At 39.4% G+C, this 16,820-nt stretch overlaps 1 protein-coding gene across 1 annotated transcript in view; it reads left to right on the top strand.

Annotated features, from left to right (window-relative positions):
• The window catches only part of Wdfy2 (WD repeat and FYVE domain containing 2), a 152,723-nt gene that overhangs the window by 125,325 nt on the left and 10,578 nt on the right, over positions 1–16,820 (top strand). Inside the window, exons 8-9 of the mRNA XM_046454076.2 lie at positions 10,145–10,250; positions 16,408–16,509. Of these exons, the coding sequence (XP_046310032.1) occupies positions 10,145–10,250; positions 16,408–16,509 (208 nt within the window). The remainder of the gene's footprint in view (positions 1–10,144; positions 10,251–16,407; positions 16,510–16,820) is intronic.

The following is a 16,820-nucleotide window of genomic DNA, read 5'->3' as shown; positions in this document are numbered from 1 at the left end:
CATCAGCACTGCTGTATGCAGAAAGCCCTTGACCTGCACTAAACTGTGGCTGTGGGAAGCTTAACAGTTTGTTTAGAAAGGAGATATAAGGTTTAGATACAGTTTCTCAGTCCTAGAAAAATAAAACCTAGCTGGAGATAGGCCCTCCAGCTTCTAAGGTATACAGACTTTTCATTTGAGAAAATAGAATCTATTTGGAGTTCATTTTGATAGGATTGTACCCTTAGACCTTAGATTGGTGGGCAGGCAAGCCTACTCTTGGGATGGGGAGCCACCACACAGAACTAGCATTAGTGTCATTATTATTATTTTGGTACCAACCCAAGGATTGAACCCAGGGTCAGTTGTTCAACTACTGAGCCACCTCCCCAGCAACCCCCACACACACTTTTTTGAGATAGGTACCATTACATTGCTGAGGCTGGTCTCAAACTTGCAATCCTCCTGCCTCTGCCTCCTAAGTCACTGGGATTACAGGGATACACCACCACGCCAGAACTGACTTTAAACAGGAAAAATGGCAGCAGGCCTTTGTCTGGGGCCTTATTTAATTGAAGCCTAGCAGTAAATACAGTGAGATCTCTGAGGCTCTTTGTCTGCAAATCTTAGCCTTCGAGGGATTGCCCTAGTGTCAGGGAGCTGGAGAAATGAACTTCCTTTGATCACTCACTGTCACGCTGTGTCTGACTGCCAGGTGGGGATCGGGGCTACTTGGGCTGCTAGAAATAATAGGTTGAGATTCACAAAAGACTGAAGGAACAGTCAAAAGAGCACCAGGCAAGTAGTCCTGGCCCTTTCTCAGCAGCCATTCCTTCCCTTGAAAATGGGCCACTGGAGTGGCTTTCGGTGATTCTTATATTTGAATAGCACCTATGTTTTGTCAAAGATCTCTCAAAACCTGAAAACCCCTCAGTTTATTCTTATAATCATCCAAAAAGAGAGGCCAGGTGCTATTTTTAAGATAGCGCACCAAGCCTTACTTCTCTCAGACCCAGAGCTACCCTGCTTCTGTGGCTCCAGCACCATGGGGCTGCAACAGTAAATGTTGGCCAACAAGTGCTATCTGCTGTGCCTGCGGATGTTTTCTGTTTCTTTTCTGCTTGAGGCCCAAGGCTGTCCCTTCCTCTCTACCAGTCTTAATTTTCCTTCCTTTCCCCAGGGGCATTCATGGTCAGAGTTCTAGATCAGGGACATACTGGTGGGAAATGGGGAGAGCAGGGGATCAGCCTTCCCTTGGCATGGAAATGGCCACTATTGTATTGAGGGGCAGCTCCACTGGTCTCCCGTCCTGTGCTGCAGCAACAGATCCATGGTTAGAACTAGTCATGTGCTACATAGGGACGTCTCCTACACCATGGTAGTCCTGTGGGATTATAATGGAGATGAAAAATTCCTTTGGCCTAGTACTTTTCTGTTTCTTGTGTACATTTAGATATGCTTGGATACACAAATACTGTTAGAAATCCCTGCAGTGTTCATTATAATAACAGGTGGTGGCACAGGTTTGTCACCTAAGAGCAGAAGGCTCCACCATATACCCTAGGTGTATAGCAGGCAACACCATCTAGGTTAGTGTATGTGTTCTCCATGATCCTCATGTGTCAACAAAATCACTTGCGATTCTCAGAACATGACTGTTGTTAAGTAAGGACTCTGATTTGATTTGATTTGCTGTTTAAAAATCCCATCAAAGCAGAAACTTTTAGCATTAAATACATTGCTTGATGACAGTGAAAATGTTTCTAAGTCTGAAGGGAGAAAGCTAAGAAAGTATACTTTTACACAGTATTATCTGCATCTGAACAGTTTTGGCATTTTTATTCCCTGTGCAAGTGGAATGTGGTTGTATGTTATGCTGGTGGTGTGAGAGGAAAAGCACAAAAAAAAGGCTTTAGTTCCAGGGGCCGGTTACATTTTTCTGCCATCAGCCACCAGTTGTATGGATATTAGAGAAGCATAACCCAAACGCTACTGTGCTGTGCATTATCTAATAATGGTACTTGTCTTTTTTTAGATCATTTTTTATTCCTATATACGACCTGTCATTTCATGACCAACTTTGTGACTGTGATTTTTCTAATAGTATAGTTTTGGGCCTAAGACTTTTTGGAAATTTAATATAATTTTATTTAAATCACTGATAAAGACCTGTGCAGTGACTTATGTTGGGTCCTTCCACCAAGACTGGAACCTACAGGTTGCATGAATCTTGGTCACAGCCACGACTCAGCACCTGTGGCCTGTGTGTTTGCTTCCTCTTTCTAAAATTCCAGCTCTTGGTTTGTCTCTTTTAAGACTTTTGTTATGAGTGTCTGCAGACCTTTTGGTAAAGAAATGAGCAGCTTGTAAATAAATATGCATTGGGAGGATTTGTGTTTATCCTCTTATATCAAGTATTGCACTTAACATTATGAAAGGAGTAGAACTCTTGCAATTCTTCTTGAGTTTGGGGCAGGGAAGGCAGGCAGGGATCAATGTGTGTGTCATCTCTCCTTGCAACTCTCTGGGATTTAGGAGTATTTCTCAATGTAGGATTAGGAAACTAATAGGCAGAGGAGAAGAGAGGTTGATATTTCTAATTATTTAGCTAAATGCATAATAGAATAAAAATTGGATAGTAGTTTTCATAGAGGGTAGACATGTCATAAAGTGGGACTGTCTAGTGTGTTTCTTTAATGTGCAGGCCTGGGGCCAAATCAGACCGTATTTAAGCCAGGTCTTCTGCTAGCAGCCATGTAGCCTGAAGCAAGGCACATCACCTCTCTCATCCTCCATTTCCTTATCCCTAAAATAAATTAGAAGAAAACCCCTCACAAAATTATCTAAAAATAAAATGATGTAATATGTGTTAAATAATCAGCCCAGGAGTAAAGTCTTAATAAATGGTAGTTGTTACAATTATTCTTTTCTTAAAAATTTGTTCTTGCCAAGCACAGTGGCACATACCTGTAATCCCAGCGGCTTAGGAGGCTGAGGAAGGAGAATTTCAAAGCCAGCCTCAGCAAAAAGCGAGGCACTAAACAACTCAGTGAGACCCTGTCTCCAAATAAAATACAAAACATGGTTAGGGATGTGGTGCAGTGGTCGAGTGTCCCTGAGTTCAATTCCTGGTACCAAAAAAAAAAAAATGTTTTTATTAGTTATGCATGACAGTGGCATGTATTTGGCTGGGGGGGGGGGCGGGATACTGAGGATTGAACTCGGGGATCCTTGACCACTGAGCCACATCCCCAGCCATATTTTGTATTTTATTTAGAGACAGGGTCTCACTGAGTTGTTTAGTGCCTTGCTGAGACTAGCTTTGAACTCCTTCTGATCCTTTTGCTTCAGTCTCCCGAGCTGCTGGAATTACAGGTGTGCACCACTGCACCAGGAGTAGAATGTGTTTTGACATATAATACATATGGAGTATAGCTTCCCATTCTTCTGGTTGTATATGATGTGGAATTATATCGCTCATGTATTCATACATGCACATAGGAAAGTAATGTATGATTCATTCTACTCTTTCCTATTCCTGTTCCCCTTCCCTTCGCTTCATTCCCCTTTGCTTATTCCAAAATACTTCTATTCTTTCCTACTACCCCCCTTAATGTGACATAGCATCCACATATCAGAGAGAACATTCAGACTTCAGGGTATTTTTTTGTTTGTTTGTTTTGTTTTTGGAATGGCTTATTTCACTTAGCATGCTAGTCTTCATTTCCATCCATGTATTGGTAAATGCCATAATTTCATTTCACTTTATGGCTGAGTAGTATTCTATTGTTACAATTATTTTTGTTAGCAAAATTTTAAGTCAAAAAATCACACTTTTGGACATAAATGTTATATCTCTGTTTGTAGCATATCCTATGGAAATATTGCCACATGCATCTAATCCTTCTATTCACAATTCGTTCAACAAATGTTTGTGAGTTCCAGCTGTGGGCTGGACTTTGTATTAGGCACGTAGGACATGACAGTGAGTAAGGAAGCAATCTCACCATTATGGAGCTAGGAGGAGGAAAAAGGGTAGTATGGGACAGTTTGTCAGTTTTACTAGAAAGAGGGTGCATCAGGTGAGGTGTGAAGACGTCACTCTTGAGTTGGATCTCAGGAGATGAAGAACGTCTCTGAGTTCTCAAAGCTAGGACATTTTCCAAAACAGATCAACATGAGTTAAAATACAGTGGGTTCAAGAGATAGATGCAGAAGGACAGAGAGGCAGTATCTTATCTGAATTTCCACTCTCACCAATAAACTACAGAATGTTGCCAGTGCTCACCAGGGGTCCCAGAGTTCCCAATCAGTTTGGCTGTGGCCCAAGGATCGCTGTGGAGGCAGATCCATTTGACATGGGATGACCATAGGGAACATTATCTGGAAGACCTCACGTATATTCTTTGCTCACGAACCTTCCTTTATTCCTTGGAAGTTTGGGTGACTTATGAATATAGGAGAGAGAGAGAGAGCTCTGGTGGCAGATGCATAACTAATTGAGCTTTAACTATATCATGTAGACTTTCATCACAGAGATGAAAGATGCTGTACATCGAAGTCCCCACAAATCCTCCTGGGAAACCTCTAAAGCAACCTTTGGGCAGACTGTGTCTGTTTCTGTAAGGAGAATAAAGGCTTCTCTGTGCTTTCCCCTCAAGCTTCAGATGCAGAGTGCGCATGAGTGTGTGACCTGTGCAGTCCCTCAGGCCCCCTTCTTGGAAGGGCCCCATGCTTGGTTTAAAGCCTCGTTGTCACCTGCTTGCACTAAATATTTAACAAGGGGCCTTGTGTTTTCATTTTGCACTGGTCTCAAATGATTCAGATGGACCCAGTCAGTCATATGTTGACCTTAGGATTGGTAAGAACAGAAATGAGGCTATCCTACTAAGTGTAGTGTTTATAGAGTGCAGATCCTGGTGCTTTGAGAAGTGGGTTTTTGTGCACAATGAGAGCATTTGAAGTGCAGTACCTGGAACACACTCATCCACAAAATAATAACCAGTTTTGAAATGGCTTTCTAGTGTAAATGCTGCAGTGATGTCATATGAAACATGAAAATAGAAGAGGGTACCTTTTCATTCTCTGAACCTGGAGGGACATTCCCTCACCTAGTTTTTGACTGTGAGGTGGTTACATTTTGAATTCATACATCATGACAACCCTGAGTAGCTTTATCATAAAGCTTGGAATCCAGTATTCATCACTGTGTTCCACACTTCTGTGTTGGAATATTAACAATCCCAGAGTCCCATAAATTATGTATTTGTTGCTGAATGTCGCTGCCAGCTATGTGTGGCAAAGCAGTTCCTTCTGCAGAGCATTTTGGTTTGACAAGATCGCTAATGTGTGTGAGGGTGCCTTAGCAAATGAAATGCAGTTCAAATCACAGTTACGAGCCTGTTAACTAGGTAGATTTTCCTTCTTGTCCTTTGAATGTCAGAAGGGTGGCACTCCATACTTTTAAAAGTGTGAAATAATAACCAGGAAAGAGTGAGAAAATGATTGACTTTTAGAAAAAAATGAATGCATGTCAAAGATTTATAGTAGCAGTTAATAAGAGAAACCCGTAAGATGTCACAGCTAGCCCAAAGGTAAATATCCAAAGAGAGACACATACATAGGTAGTGGTGCATGCTGGGGTGCATTTGTAAGTAGATGCCCAGCTGGCTTCTTCCATGGGTGGGCTGGGGCCCAGGGATAATAGTGTCTTCACTGGATAAGACTAATTTGCAGTGATGTCAGTTTTCTATAACACAGAGTTATAAAATAACCCAGTTAAAAGTACTGAAACCCTTATAGAATCAGATAACCTAGAAAGGTGTGCTAAACACCTAATATTCCATTGGAAAGTTACCTAATGATCTCTTTTGAACCATTTCAAGTCTTTCACTGTCTCTTAACAGTCATTTCTTCCTCCTGCCCTGTGATCATAATAATTGCAAAGATTAGTTTTGATCACACACACAAAGAGGCTGGCTTTATAGGTTTGGTCTGATTATTTACATTGGTGCAGTATTAATCAACCATATAGGCTTTATTGGGCTTGCTTTGCATATCTAGAGCCACATAGTATTCCACAGCTGTTAGTTAATGCCTGCAAAATTAGCCTTCTCCTGGACTTTGTTACAAGGGATCAAGGACTGAACTTTTCAGAGCCTCTGTTATTTGCTCTCCCAAGGCTAGGAAATCAGGCCTTGAAAAATCTTCCACTGTATTTCACCTGTGGTTCTTAATGTTTTGGTAGAATTCCTGAAAGTTTCCCATATTTGCTGAGCTCCCGGTCTGGTACCTTCCTTACTGCCTAGACAGCCAGGACCAGCCAACCACGTTACCATGACTGTTTTTCTAGGAGGGCTTTGTAGGCCTTAGCTCCATGAGTTCCTGAAATAGAGGCTCATCTCTGATTCAGTGACCGTCATTCTAAAATAGACACTCCAGCAAACGGTTTGGTCGTACAATTGGTTTGCCCATTTTTATCTTGGGGCTAGATTCTTAGTAGACCTATGCAGGTAACTATAGTGCCATGAGAATTAAGGAGACTCAGTAACAATTTTGAATTCTGGGTAATTGATGAGCATTAGATAACATTTTTTTAATATTTTGATTTCAACTATAAAAAAGAGTTTACTAAATTGAGGTTAGAGATGACTTAAAAAATAAGAGAGGGGTTGGGGTTAGGGTTGTGGCTCAGTGGTAGAGTGTTTGCCCAGCACGTTTGAGGCACTGGGTTTGATCCTTATTGCCACATAAAAATAAATTAAATAAAAGTATTGTGTCCAACTACAACTAAAAATATTTTTTAAAAAAGTAACAGCTGGGCATGGTGATACATGCCTGTAATCCCAGCAGCTCACAAGGCTGAGGCAGGAGGATCAAGAGTTCAAAGCCAGCCTCAGCAAAAGTGAGGCACTAAGCAACTTAGTGAGACCCTGTCTGTAAATAAAATACAAAATAGGACTGGAGATGTGGCTTGGTGGTTGAGTGCCCCTGAGTTCAATCCCTGGTACCCACCCACCCCCCCAAAAAAAGAAGGAAAAAGACATCCTCATATATCCAGATAATAGAATATTAAAACACTATCAATAGTATTCCAGACAAATATACACAATAAAATTTCCCTCTTCTGTTCCTTCAGTCCTGTGAGTGAACTGTAATTAATTCTTATTCTACTGGTTCTTGGCTTAGCAGTCCTCATTGATGAAGTCATCTACATCCAAACAAAAGTCCAGAAACCCTGACTCAGTTCATTGGCATAGCTTAAAAATTGTCTAAGCAATGTCAGCTCAGTGGTATGTGCCCAAGAGTATTATTTGAAATATTGATATGTTAAAATACCTGGTACATTCTGTCCTTTTCCATGAAAAGAGGTTCTCTTTGCCACAAACTCTGGTCCTTGTTACATCAGAATCTCATGCAAGTATCAGACAGTAATATAAAAGTTATCTGTAGATTAGTGACTTGATGGTTAATATGTCACTGTGACCAATAATATCAGAATGGGAATACAATTTTGTACTAGAATATCGTATGTAACTATTTCCCAAGAATTTTGAGCAGTATGTACCTGTAGGATAAAAACCATATTAGAGACAATGAGGACATTGGCAAATCTCCAAGATCTTCCCACAAGCATAAAATTTCTGAAATATTTATATTCATAATATTTTACTAATACTGACTTAACCTAGGAAGGACTGAAAACTCCTTCTATGTATTCTGTTTCTCTGGTGCTAGAGATAGAGTCCAGGGCCTGGTGCATGCCAGAAAGGTGGATACCACTGGGCTACATCCCCACCTCCAACTCTTAAAATAGTGATACATCAAATACAATTACATATAGCATCTCTCTTTTTTTTTTTTTTATTAGGTAAAGGAACAAATCTTCATGGTTGTCCAGGATCTCTCTGTCTCATAAAGAATTTTAGTCATACAGCATACTCTAAATACTTTATTTCTTCAAAATAGAGAGTTCAGTCTAAAAAAACAAAGCCAAAGATTACTCAGAGGAGTCTTAAATACTTGGTTAGAACAATAGCACAATTGAAGATCAATAAAATATTTTAAAATTGACATTGAAAGTAACATTTTTTAAAAAAATTTTTGTCTTCCCTTTCCCTTCTAAAAAATATCAAGGACGTTAATCCGTCAACATAAAGCACTAGAAATAATTCTGGTGAGACACAGAATCTCTTCTAGCTAGGCAGATTCCACAAAAGGTAAAGAATTTGCCTTTTCATTATAGTCAAAGGCATTAATCAGTTAACCAAGGAAGCAAGTCATCAAAACCAAGAGAAATGCTTTTTCTAACCTTTTTTTCAGACTCAGATATTATAAACCAAAGCAAATAAAATTCTCTTTCCAAGTTGTTTTCTCCATGTTTCCCTTTCATATTCTGGAACAGATTGACACTTTAGGATTGCCTTTGAGCATCCTATTCTCTCAAAAGTATACAGCAGAGTTTTTCATAGGCTACATGATGAGTGATATCATTATAAATGCACAAAAATGTGAATATCCATCTCTATCCATTAAGCCAGACATTAGAAATATTTGCAAAAACATTAAAATGACATTTTTCTCAGCAAAAATTTTTTTCTCAAAGTGTTTTTCACAAAATACATGTAAAGTTAAAAGGAATGGATTCATTAATGCAATTTTCAAATGAATCAGTATCTTTAAATTGTTCAGTTTTTATTTAAAATACAGTAAATTTTGGTAGTTATCATTTATTGAAGCTCTTTGATGTCCTGAAATAAGTTCCAAGAGTCTAAAGGGGATCCTCATACCAAAAAAATTTGAGAACCACTGATTTAAGACAAAATTATTCATACAAGATATGGTGATTCAGGGGGATGCTAAACTCAAAGCTAGCCTGGGTAATATAGTGAGACCTTGTCTCAAAAAAAAAAAAAAAAAAAAAAAGGATACATTCACACTTGTATTTCTTTTTCACTATTGCATCCAGCATAATCTTGATCACTTATTCCAATTATAAAAATTACCAAAACAACTCACTTCTATTTCATTCAAAAAAATTGGGAGGAGAGTGGGAATAGACAGTTGACAACTGTTCAGCCTAGCAAAGCTCAAGGACACACAACCATGTGATATAGCATTACCTTTACATCACCAGTCTGGATATTAAAGAACTGGTCTCCTTCCCAATGAACACACATTTCGTAATGGATTTGAGCTCAGAATAGACAAACAAGCCAGACATGGTGGCACGTGCCTGTAATCCCGGTGACTTGGGAGGCTGAGGCAGGAGGAGCATAAGTTCAAAGCCAGCCTCAGCAAGTTAGCGAGGCCCTAAGCAACTTAGTGAGACCCTGTCTCAAAATAAAACATAAAAAGGGCTAGGGATGTGGCTCAGTGGTTAAATACTCCTGAGTTCAACCCCTGGCACCAAAAAAAAAAAAAAAAAAAAGAAAAGAAAAGAAAAGAAAGAAAGGAAAGCAATAGACAAACATACAAACAAAATGTCCAAGACCAGATAACCCTGTTCTCTCTTTCATCCAACAGAGGATAGATCTCTTTAATCCATTGCTAGCAATCACCAGATTATCAAGCCATAAAACTGAATTCTCCTCCATTTTTACCACTGAGGGGGAATAACTTGTCAGCCATGCACAAATGAGAAGGAAAAATAAAACAAAATGAATAAAAACTAGAGACAGAGTCAGTGAAATTCAAGTCTATTACCGCTTTGGATTTATTCTGGGAGCCAAAAAGAGTGGCTGTGCAGCTACCCAACTTGGTCAGCTAAAGCCTGTGGATATCTCTAGGCTGACCTCCAAAGTTCTTAAAGGGTAAGTTTTTCAAAGGTAAAATCATAAAATGAACATGTGGATTTTAATAAAGAGGAGAGGAACCAGTAAGCTATTACATCCATTCGTCTTTGATCAGCTTTTTCCTTTAAGTGTTGGTAACTGACAGTAACTACCTCCTTCTGGGGCCTGAGCAGGTGAAAGCAGCATTTAGACTTATTTTACATATTGGATATGCTTCTCACTGACAGCATGTTGAAAATTCCACCAGGTTTCTAAGGTCTACACGTGGGGCTTGGGAGTGTGGACACACATTGGCTGATTTTACTGGGGTTTCAGTCATTAGACCCATCATTTGCTGTCCTAAACTGTGACCAACTCTTGGTTTTTTTCAGTGACAAAGTCCAGGCTCTCTCCTATGCACAGCACACACGACAGCTCATCTCATGTGGTGGTGACGGTGGCATAGTCGTCTGGAACATGGATGTGGAGAGGCAGGAGGTAGGTGTCCCAGTAGGCAGGGTTTAGCCCTGAGGTCAAGCTCTACCTCCCTCCTTATTTCTTGATACCTTATAATTAAACCATGTAATAAGACATGTTAGAGAATTTTAAATTATGGTGTTAAAGGAGCTCTTTTTTTTCCCTGCTCCTTACGAACTGGCATGTTACATTAATATGATTACTTTAATATGATTTCATGAGAATTTTCACTGAGACTAAGCTGTTTAGACTTTAAATCTGTTACACCATTCACAGCAAAAATACAGGTGAGAAAAATAACCATCTAATTTTTGGTGATTAGTCCCAACATAAAATGCCCCAGGGACACCGAGAGCTCATGTGCTTTCTGTCATTGAAGGAAACAGTGGTTAAGAAGTAAGGACCTTTAATTTGGTATTAAGAGAAGTGCTAGAAATAATTTATTTGGTGCTTCTTTTTGAGTCATGTTCTAAAAAAATCCCCAGTTACATATTCTTTGTCTTTTTTAAGCACACATTTAAATTTTATCAGTACTCTTTTCTTAAATGAGTTTTGCTTTTAATCTTTGAGCATCTTAACTAGTATGTTTACTGAATCCCCTTTGACAAGTACTTTGAAGTTAACCATCTTCCCAGTACCCTAGAATGTCTCTAGGTAGACTTTCCCTTCGATAGTGCAGTCTTTGAACTTATTTCTGGCAGGATGTAAGAATTAGGTAGAAAAGAAACACTTTGAAAAGACAAAAGCAATTTTCCAAATTCTTTCCATGCCCTTACCCCAGTCTTGTTTCAAGAGGGAATTTTCTGTTACCCACAATGTAATGCCCTTCAAATGCTAGTAATTAAATGCTTAAGAAGATTAAAGCTTTATTTGCTCAAACCATAAATCCACAGGAGTTCTATTAGTAACTAATTAAAATGATCATTACTGTTAGGAAGTGGGGAATTGTAGAATATTGCTTTTGAAAAGCACTTGGCACCATCCATAAAAAGCCAGGGAATTGTTACCATGAGTGCTGGTCATGCTAACCAGGCTCCCCTGTGGGCGTCCCAACTTGTGTTGTGCATGATAGTCTGCCTTAGGTGAAAGATGTCATGCCTCATCTGGCCTGGCTTCTTTCCAGGCCTAACTGACCGGACCAGGGGAGGGGAGAATGGTAGGTTCTTTTCTCTCAGTGCAGGTAGCCTCCATCCTTTATGAACAGAGACCCAAAGGTAATTTCCAGAGGTGAAACCAGGTAGTTGACAGGCAATCCTTTGAACCATCTGGCTTAAGTTATGCCTCTTGACATGCAGATATATGAGCACTGGATACTTGTTGATGGATTTAAAATCTTGTTGAGTAAGTCGAAGTTCTAAATAAGCAGTGGAAATGGTTCCATCCATCTTTTTCAAGTGTCATATTTCATAAACCTAAATCTCCAGAGATAGTGTTTGTAATTCATTATCTGGGGAGCTGCCTGCTGGCTATGGAAAAGACTGTGGGGGGCTCGCCTTGGGAGGCCTAACACTATGATGAAGCAGTCCCTAACCCGAGGTGCCAACAGATTTTCAGAAAGCTTCAGAATGCTATTAAATTGTATAAATAATGAAATTACAGTCAGTGTAGGAAGAACATCAGTGCTGGGTATTCAGAAGGGGCATTAATGTCATTGGCCAAGGTTATCAGGGAAGGATTTATGGAAGGACATGATGCTAAAATATTAGTAGGACTGGCCGTGTTCTAACCAGGAGTTTCGTGGGCTTTGCAGACTAAAAAAAAAAACTCCAGAGTAAGGACAGGTGATGTGAGAAGAGGTGTGTGGTGCGTTAGTGCTCATGAGCAGGTGGGCAGCAGTCAGAGATGAGAGAATGGCTAGGGGCAGATGATGGAGGACCTTGAGTGGCCAGATGCAGATCAGGTCAGCATTCCATATGTTAAACCTGTGTTTTTCTATACAGTTAATAAACCCATTTTTATAAATGTTCATCATTTTATTTTTTACATATAACATTTGGATTCATTTTGACATAAAAGCATGGAATATAATTTGCTGTAATTCAGGCCCCAGTACCCACCCCACTTTGCCTTCCTTCTCCCTCTCCCTATTCCCTTCCCTCTACTGATCTTTCTGCTATTTACTTATAATTTGTTTGTTTGTTTGTTTTTTCCACTTAGTGTTTCTTGGATATACTTGATGGTGAGATTCACTGTGGTATATTCATATATGTATGTTGGAAAGTTAGGCCAGATTCCTCACACTGTTCTTCCTTTATCCTGTTCCTCCTTCCTCACCCTCAGTCCCCTTCTTCTACTCCCCAGATCTTCTCCCTACACCTTACCTTTCCTCTCCTCCCATCTCCCCTCCCCTCCCCTCTCCTGTTCTCTCTCTTTCTCTCCCTCCCTCCCACCCTCCCTCTCCCTCTCCCTTTCCCTTCCACCCTCCCTCTCCCTTCTTCTCCCCGCCCCCTTATTTTGAACTAGCTTCTGCGTAACAGAGAAAATATTTGATCTTTGACTTTCTGGATCTGGCTTATTTCACTTAGCATGATGTTCTCTAGTTTCATCCATTTATCAGCAAATGCCATAATTTCATTCTTTCTCTCTGAGTAGTGCTCCATTTTGTGTGTGTGTGTGTGTGTGTGATATTTTCTTTATCCACTCATCTGTTGATGGGTACCTGGGCTGATTCCATAACTTGACTATTGTGAATTGCACTGCTATAAACATTGAGATGACTGCATTACCATAGTATGCTGATTTTATGGATAATATACCAAGGAATGGGATAGTTGGGTCATATGGTGGTTCCATTCCTAGTTTTCTGAGAAATCTCCATACTGCTTTCCAGAGTGTTTGTACTAATTTGCAGTCCCAAAAAAGGTTTAAGTGAGTGTGCCTTTTCCCCCACATCCTCCCAACACTTCATATTATCTGTATTCTTTTTTTTTAATATTTATTTTTTTTTGCTGGTTGGACACAGTACTTTTATTTTATTTGTTTATTTTTATATGATGCTGAGGATTGAACCCAGGATCTCACACGTGTGAGGCGAGTGCTCTACTGCTGAGCCACAACTGCAGCCCTTTATTTGTATTCTTGATAATTGCCATTCTGACTATAGTGAGATGAAATCTCACTGTAGTTTTGATTTACATTTCCCTAATTGCTACATTTATCATTTGAAAAGTATGTTTTATATATACTACATGTTATATACATAGGAAAGTTAAGATGCTTATTAACAAGTAGAAGCCAGGTCAAATACTTATAATACCACTACCTATAAATGGCAAAACATTATATTTCCTTACATTTTTCTCTGTATGTACATGTGTACAAAATTTTTTAACAAAAATTAGAATGCTAATATATAATGTTGATTTATTTTTCCCCTTTCCAGATCATTACTCCACTTCCTTCCTCTTAGGCACCCACATTTGATATGTGTCCCAAAGAAGTATGCATGTGTGTGTATGTGTTCAAGTTTACATAAATGATAACTACACTACAAGTCTGCTGTTTCCAACTATTCCCCTCAAACTTTTTTGGAGCTCTGTGTATCTTGAGGTGCCTCTGTATAGGTTCTCATAATATATATCAGTCAAATTTTACCTTTCTGTTCCCCAAAGGGCACATAGATAGATACAAACTCTCTGGTACTACATACAGCACCAGATGACTTATGATACATGTCCCCTCACCAACCTGTGTGGGATCAATCCAGGTATATTCTTGATTTTTGCTAAGTAACAACCAAACTACTGTACCCACATATGTTTCTAGAGGAGAGAACAATGTGAGGAATCTCTCCCTGATACTCCACATCCTCACCAATAGTTATTGTTACCACATTTCTGGTTTTGCCCTATTGGAGACAGGGATAAATAAATGTCTTGTTTTTATTTGCATCTCTGCCTAATAGTAAATTTGATTTCCTCTTTGTATATTTTAGCTATTCAGACCACCCTGGCTATGAATTGCATGGTTGTATCTCTTGCATCTTCTGCCAGCTTTTCAACTGTTCCTTGTCATTTTCTTATTGATTTGCAGGGGTTCTTTGTATATCATAGATATTAGAAGGGATTCTTTGTTAGTTACAAACTTCATAAATATCTTCTTTTATTCTGTTAACTTTGGTATATATATAGTACTTAATACCTGGGGGGTTTCAGTTCATTATATATTGGACATTTTCCCTGTCTTTAAATATTTGTTTCTACTACATAATTCTTAGTGGTAAGAAAGTGATATTTGAGAATGTTCCATAAACAGACATTAGTGCTGCCCCCTCAATTCTCTAAGAAGCATGTTAGTGTGTTTTTTACTATGTGAAATGAGTTGCTAATTCAGTTTTTTCAGGGCCCTAGAAGTTCCTGATTAACCCAAGTCTGATTATATACTATAAGCATTACCGTTTTGTGTCACAAAGAAGTCTTTGCTTCTTCTTTTTTTAAAATTTTCCTGATTCTTCCGCATCATATGTTCTGAAAAAAAAAAAATCACATAATCAGTCTTTTAGGGGTAAGATGCCTTTAGCTAAAACTTTGTGTTATTATATTAAATCTGTTTTTAAATGGACTTGGTCATGAAAATTACAAATCAAATCAAGGTTTACTCTTTTTCTTTCGTTTAATAAAATAAAGAACAAAAGTAAAGTACTTGAAAATGTCCTCTTTTTATTTTGGGGCAAACTAGGTTGTTGGATTTTTTTGTTTGTTTTGTTTTGTTTTGTACTGAGGTATGAATCGTGGGGTGCTTAACCTCTAAGCTACATCCACAACCTTTTTTATATTTTATTTAGAGACAGGGTCTCACTAAGTTGCTTAATGCCTTGCTAAGTTGCTGAGTCTGGCTTTGAACTATTGATCCTCCTACCTCAGCCTCCTGAGCCACTGGGAGGGAAAACTGTAGTTTTAGGTTTGTGTCTGCCTGAAAGGTAGAAGAAGCTAAATCCTAACATCTGATCCGTAGCAGATATTCCTCAGAAAAGGGTCACATCGACCCTGAATGGACTTCAGAGCTTGACCATGCTCCTGTCTACTGTGAATGTCTAGAGGAGTAGGCTGCTGTTTATGACATTTCTCAAACTTGTTTGCTCTAAGGCCTCTTTTATAAAAAGAGAGTGTCCCGAGAGTAGGATGTTCCCTGGAATTCACTGTTGGGAAATCCTAGGTTGGATATATTTTCAAGGTTCTTTGGGTTCTGTGCTATATGGAAAGAGATGATTTCCTCTGCCAAGTAATAAAATCTGGAGAGTTGGACATGAACTCTGGAAGCAAATGTAGTTACCATTTGCATAATCTATAAAGATTGCTAAAGAATAGTTTTAAGTGAAACTCACTTTTAGAAAAAAATAAAAAATAAAAAAAAAAGAAACTCACTTTTAGAACCTGTCTGGCATAATTTAGAAAAGTTATGACAGGAATGAGAAATAGTGAACAAAGCTAGAATATCGTGTGACCTGTGAGCCAAGGAGAGAGCCTGAAACCCCACGGTGCCCTGCCACGAGTAGACAGTGGACAAGTAGCTTCCCTGAGTATGTGCTGGAGTCAGGTTCTGTGTCCTCCGACGTGGGGGACCATGTGTGTGTGTGATGTTCAGTTAGACATCATTGTATGTGATTGGAGCAAATGTAACTGCATCCATTCAGAGAACAGGAAATTTAGTCCTAAATCTTCAGCAAGGCTGCCAAGTGCCTGTGTGATATGGCCCGGGCTGAGCCCTGTGCTCTCATCCCTTGTTCTCCCATCTGCCCTCCAGCATCCTGACATTGTCCCAGCCCCTTTTCCCAGCCTCCTCCACGCAGCCTTGGGTCTCAGCTTTCTAGCATTTGTCAGAGGACCTCAGCCTGGGTCTGAACCCCCTGTCACACCTCCACCATGGCGCTCTGCTTCCCCTCAGGTCCTTGTACTCTTAGAGTTATTGAATAGATATTAGTAATAATATTTCATGACCACTCTTCTCTGGAAATCATAAACTCCAAGACAATAGAGATTGTTTTATTTGCCACAACCTCCCATCCCGTCCCCAGGGCCTGACACATAAGAGGCGTTCCAGTAAGTACTTTTTGAATGGTTGAGAAATCACCCTCTGTTTTTGATAAACACATCCTGATTCCAAAAGTTTCATCAGTGTCACTGGTTCCATTGTCCACACCATTTCTCACTGTGACCTGTTGTGTGCTTTATTTGACAAGACACCTGAGTGGCTGGACAGCGATTCCTGCCAAAAGTGTGATCAGCCTTTCTTCTGGAACTTCAAACAAATGTGGGACAGTAAGAAAATTGGCCTAAGACAGGTAAGATGATTTGGATTCTTCATCAAAATACAGTTGTGTGGAAATAACTTAACCTTGTAATCTTAGAAGAAGTAGCACCCTGGGTGGGAGTGTGGTAGAGGTAAATTATTATTCTGGAATTGCCTTCTCTACTGTAGTTCATTCCAACTCGATTCTGTTTTGTGTAGTGATTTCGTCTAGAAAGTAGTTGAGGGATACAGTTTTAGAATTCTAATGGCATCTATTGAAATACATCTTAAAATCAGAGGTATCACATGCTTAGCTCACATTGGTTCCAAACCATTAATTTAGACAAGTGGTATTTATTTCTT

This window comes from Marmota monax, unplaced genomic scaffold, assembly GCF_021218885.2.
Source record: "Marmota monax isolate L192 unplaced genomic scaffold, Marmota_monax_Labrador192_F-V1.1 WCK01_AAM20220418_F8-fsc00011, whole genome shotgun sequence".
In the NCBI taxonomy this organism is placed as follows: domain Eukaryota; kingdom Metazoa; phylum Chordata; class Mammalia; order Rodentia; family Sciuridae; genus Marmota; species Marmota monax.
This window is presented reverse-complemented; position numbering and strand designations above follow the sequence as displayed.